Source organism: Lactuca serriola, chromosome 1, assembly GCF_051521515.1.
Source record: "Lactuca serriola cultivar US96UC23 chromosome 1, Lser_US96UC23_V15, whole genome shotgun sequence".
NCBI lineage: Eukaryota > Viridiplantae > Streptophyta > Magnoliopsida > Asterales > Asteraceae > Lactuca > Lactuca serriola.
The window spans coordinates 57133250-57137049 of record NC_136408.1 but is presented as its reverse complement, the minus strand read 5'-3'; the positions used below and the strand labels follow the sequence as shown (position 1 = coordinate 57137049).

The 3800-nt window shown below is 38.4% G+C and overlaps 1 protein-coding gene across 1 annotated transcript; it reads right to left on the bottom strand.

Moving 5' to 3' along the window:
- Positions 1-353: 353 nt before the first annotated feature.
- On the bottom strand, positions 354-1523 carry LOC145055400 (uncharacterized). The gene has a single exon (XM_079003712.1). The coding sequence runs from the start codon at positions 1521-1523 to the stop codon at positions 354-356; it is 1170 nt and encodes a 389-aa protein (XP_078859838.1).
- Positions 1524-3800: the final 2277 nt, after the last annotated feature.

Below are 3800 nucleotides of genomic sequence, written 5' to 3'. Positions count from 1 at the left end.
ACTTCAACTTTTGTTCTAAAGTTCTTGAATGTCTGAAAGGCTTCATCTTTTGACTTCAATAGATACACCCACATGACCCTGCTGAAGTCGTCTACTATCTGCATAAAGTACCTGTTGCCCGCAGGTGTTGGTGGTGTGACTGGCCAACATAAATCAACAGGTACAAGTCCTAGTCTTTCTTCTGACCTGAAGCTTCTACTTGATGGGAATGAATGTCGAGACTGTTTCCCCATAAGACATCCTTCACATGATTTTGATGGAATCACCATCTTAGGAATTCCTTCAACAAGGCCTCTTTCAAACATCAACTTTAGTGAGGTGAAGTTTATATGACCTAACCTCGTATGCCACAACTAAGTTAGGTCTTTTATTTCAGCAACCAAGCATCTTGAACTAACTTCTTCAAGCTCTATTTTGTAGAGACGGTTTATGGACTTCTGCACCTTCATTAGCAATCTCCCTGCTTTATCATGGACCCATAAAAATGGCTCCTTTATCTTGATTTCATCCCCACTTTCTGACAGTTGGCCAATACTGATTATATTGCTGCAGAGGTCAGGTATGTAATACACTTCCTGAAGTTTCCTTTTTTCTCCATTCTTACATTGGAAAATTATCGAACCCTTTCCTTCAATTCTTACTTTAGCTTCATTCCCGAACTTGACATACCCTTGTATCTCCATATTCAGATTATGAAACTTCCCTTTGTCACCGGTCATATGATTGCTCACTCCGGTATCAAGATACCACAGCTTTGACTGGTTTGATTCCCCACCTTTCTTTTTCAACTCTGGGTTTACTTTTTCTTCATTTAAAAAAATCTCACCAACTTCTTCCTTATTTTGGAGAGACATCAATAGGAGTGCAGGTTCGTTGTCCTCCTGTATCAAATTATTCTCATGGTTTCTTTCTTTTCTTGGATTTTTGCATTCAGCTGCATAATGACCATGTTCCTGACAGTTGTAACACTGCACTTTGCTTTTGTCTTGACTGCTAGATGCACTAAAGTTTCCTTCACGTTGGTGATGAGAGCCACCTCTACCCCGACCACCACGACTACTGCAATTTCTTCCTCTTCCTCTGCCTCGTCCTCGTGATCCACCATATCGTCCATGATTTGCTTTTGATTTGGTGTCACCCTCTCCTTTCTTCTTATTTCTTTCAGACCATTCTTGATGGGTTAATAGGAGCCTTTTATCTTCGTTGCCACTGTGCCCTTTCATTCTTTCTTCATGTGCATTCAATCGTCCAATCACTTCCTCCACTGTCATCGTGTCCAAGTCTCCAAACTGTTCTAGGGTCGAGGCAATCTGTAGAAACTTGGATGGCACCGCCCTGAGCAGTTTCTTTACTACATAAGCCTCGTCTACAGTGTCTCCCAGAGTGCGCATGGTACTAACAATGTTGGTCACCTTCGCAGCAAACTCATCAACGCCCTCTGTCTCCTTCATGTTCATTGCTTCAAATTCTGCTTTCAGGGTCTGAATTCTTGCAACCTTCACCCTATCTGCTCCCATGAACATCGTTTTTAGGGCTTCTCATGCTTCTTTGATAGTTTTCTTTTCAGCTAGTGCCATTACTAGGTCTTCGGGTATTCCTTGATAGATGGCTACTAGACTCATCTTGTCCTTCTTAACCTCCAACACCGTGTTTGATGTTCGGAGCTCAACAGGTTTCCATACACCTTGAGCTTGCATGAAGACTCGCATTTTGATCGCCCATGCTCCATAGTTGGTTCTTGATAACATTGGATAGTGGAGAGTTATTTGACTATCCTTATCACCGTTGCCATTGTTTCCTGTCATCTCTTCACGAGATTGATACTTGGGCATGCACCAGGACTTTGCTCTGATACCAAGTGTTGGGTTTCTTGCAGGGGTAATAAAGACTTTGATTACCAAGATAGGAAACAAAGTACAATAAAGGAAAATGCAGAAGGGGACAGAATTGATAATAATAGGAAAAGGGTAAAACTGGAACAATTTCTCTGAAGGCCGCACAATGAGCAAAGAAACACAGAGATACAGTAAAGGACACAGAGGATAATTGAGGCAATGTATACTTTATTCACTGAACTAAAGCAAAGCTAAACTGAGGATACAAACAACGTACATTTTCCTGTGAATTTAAACTAGAAATTAGCTAAAAACTAGGAAACAAACTAAACTAATTGATGTAGACCAGGGACCACTTCTCTGACTACTTTGATTTATTCTTCTAAACTACTCAAACTTAAAACGTGCTTAATAATAAAAGAAAACACCTGAATTATTATAACAACACCTGCACCCAAACCCAGCGATGCAACCTACGAATCGTGGTCTGAAATTGATGCCCTTGTTCTACAATGAATATATGGTACACTTTCTGACAGCCTCCTAGTTGGCATTAGTTCGCATTCTGGAACCCGACACAAACTAAAATTTATTTTTCTAAAAACAAGGGATCTCATGCAGCAACCTTGGACCATGAGCTCAACAACCTCAAGCTCTCATCTATGTCATCCTTGGAATAATACTGCCAATGCCTTAACACAATTGGACGATGTTGAAAGCCTTGTAACCGAGAACCACCTCGTTCATCAACTGGTAGGTGGCTTACCAATGAAATTGATACTACGACATTTGTTATTAACCAAAGCTAGCTTCTCGTCATGGGACACCGCATGTAGCATGCTTCAACTTGAACATCATTGCCATCTACTCGTGAAGGCAAGCCCACAACCGAAACCGCATCTGGTGGCCCCCTTGTGGCTGCCCATGTTGAAAGCACTGAAAAATCACCACAGCGCCGTCCCCAATAAACTAGAATCACCACCCTCCTACCACCAACTAGTGAGGCCATGATGGGAACTTCAAATACGCCAATCAAGCACTACTACAAAATCAAAAATAAAATACGGTTGAAAAAGCAATTAAAATACGGACATTGAATCGTATTCTAATAGAACGTGTGTTATTTAAAGAAGCAATAAAATATGGTTATAGAACTGTATTCTATTTAGAAGATATAATACGTTAAATTATGCATAGAATACGGTTGTAGAACCGTAATCTATAAGAATATAGAGTACGGTAATCTAAGTAATAGAATACGATTGCGGAACCGTAATATATGAGAAGATTTAGTACGCTAATCTAGGAAATTGAATACGGTTGTAGAACCGTAATGTATATGTCTATTAATAAAAAAATCAAAAATTAAATAGTTTCGAAATAAATTATACCGGTCTTTCGTTTGATACATGGATATGTGTGTTTTCTCTCATTGATGTTAGAATTTAATGATTTAGCAAGCATGGAAAATACTTCATTAATAAGTGAAAAATTAATTTGAACTTCCTTTTGTTTCTCAACACTTAGATCCATTGAATACAACTTATGAACAGATGGAAAAGCATCAAAATCAATAATATGATTTCTTAAAATTTCATATGTATCATAGAGTCCAATTAAAAATTGCATGAGACGAGTAGATGAAGTAAAATCAGGCATTACTTTACCAGATCCACAACTACAGATAGGTAATTGGACTAAACTATTCAATTGATCTCATAATTTCTTTATTCATATAGTATTTAGAAACAAAATATTCACCTTGATTTATCGAGGCAATTTGCCTTTGAAGTTGATAGATCATACGACCGTTGCTTTCTCAAAAGTATTCTTCAAGTTCTAGCTTTAATTCATGGAAAGTAGTTGCGAAAATGAAGGCACTAAATTTATTTCAAAATATTATTCAATAACAAGGGTTAGACCATGTTATCAACTCTCATTTTGTAACAACGGAGATTTTAAAAC

Excerpts from the sequence above, each read along its gene's own strand:
- LOC145055400 (XM_079003712.1), bottom strand. The coding sequence starts at position 1,523 with ATGTTCATGGGAGCAGATAGGGTGAAGGTTGCAAGAATTCAGACCCTG.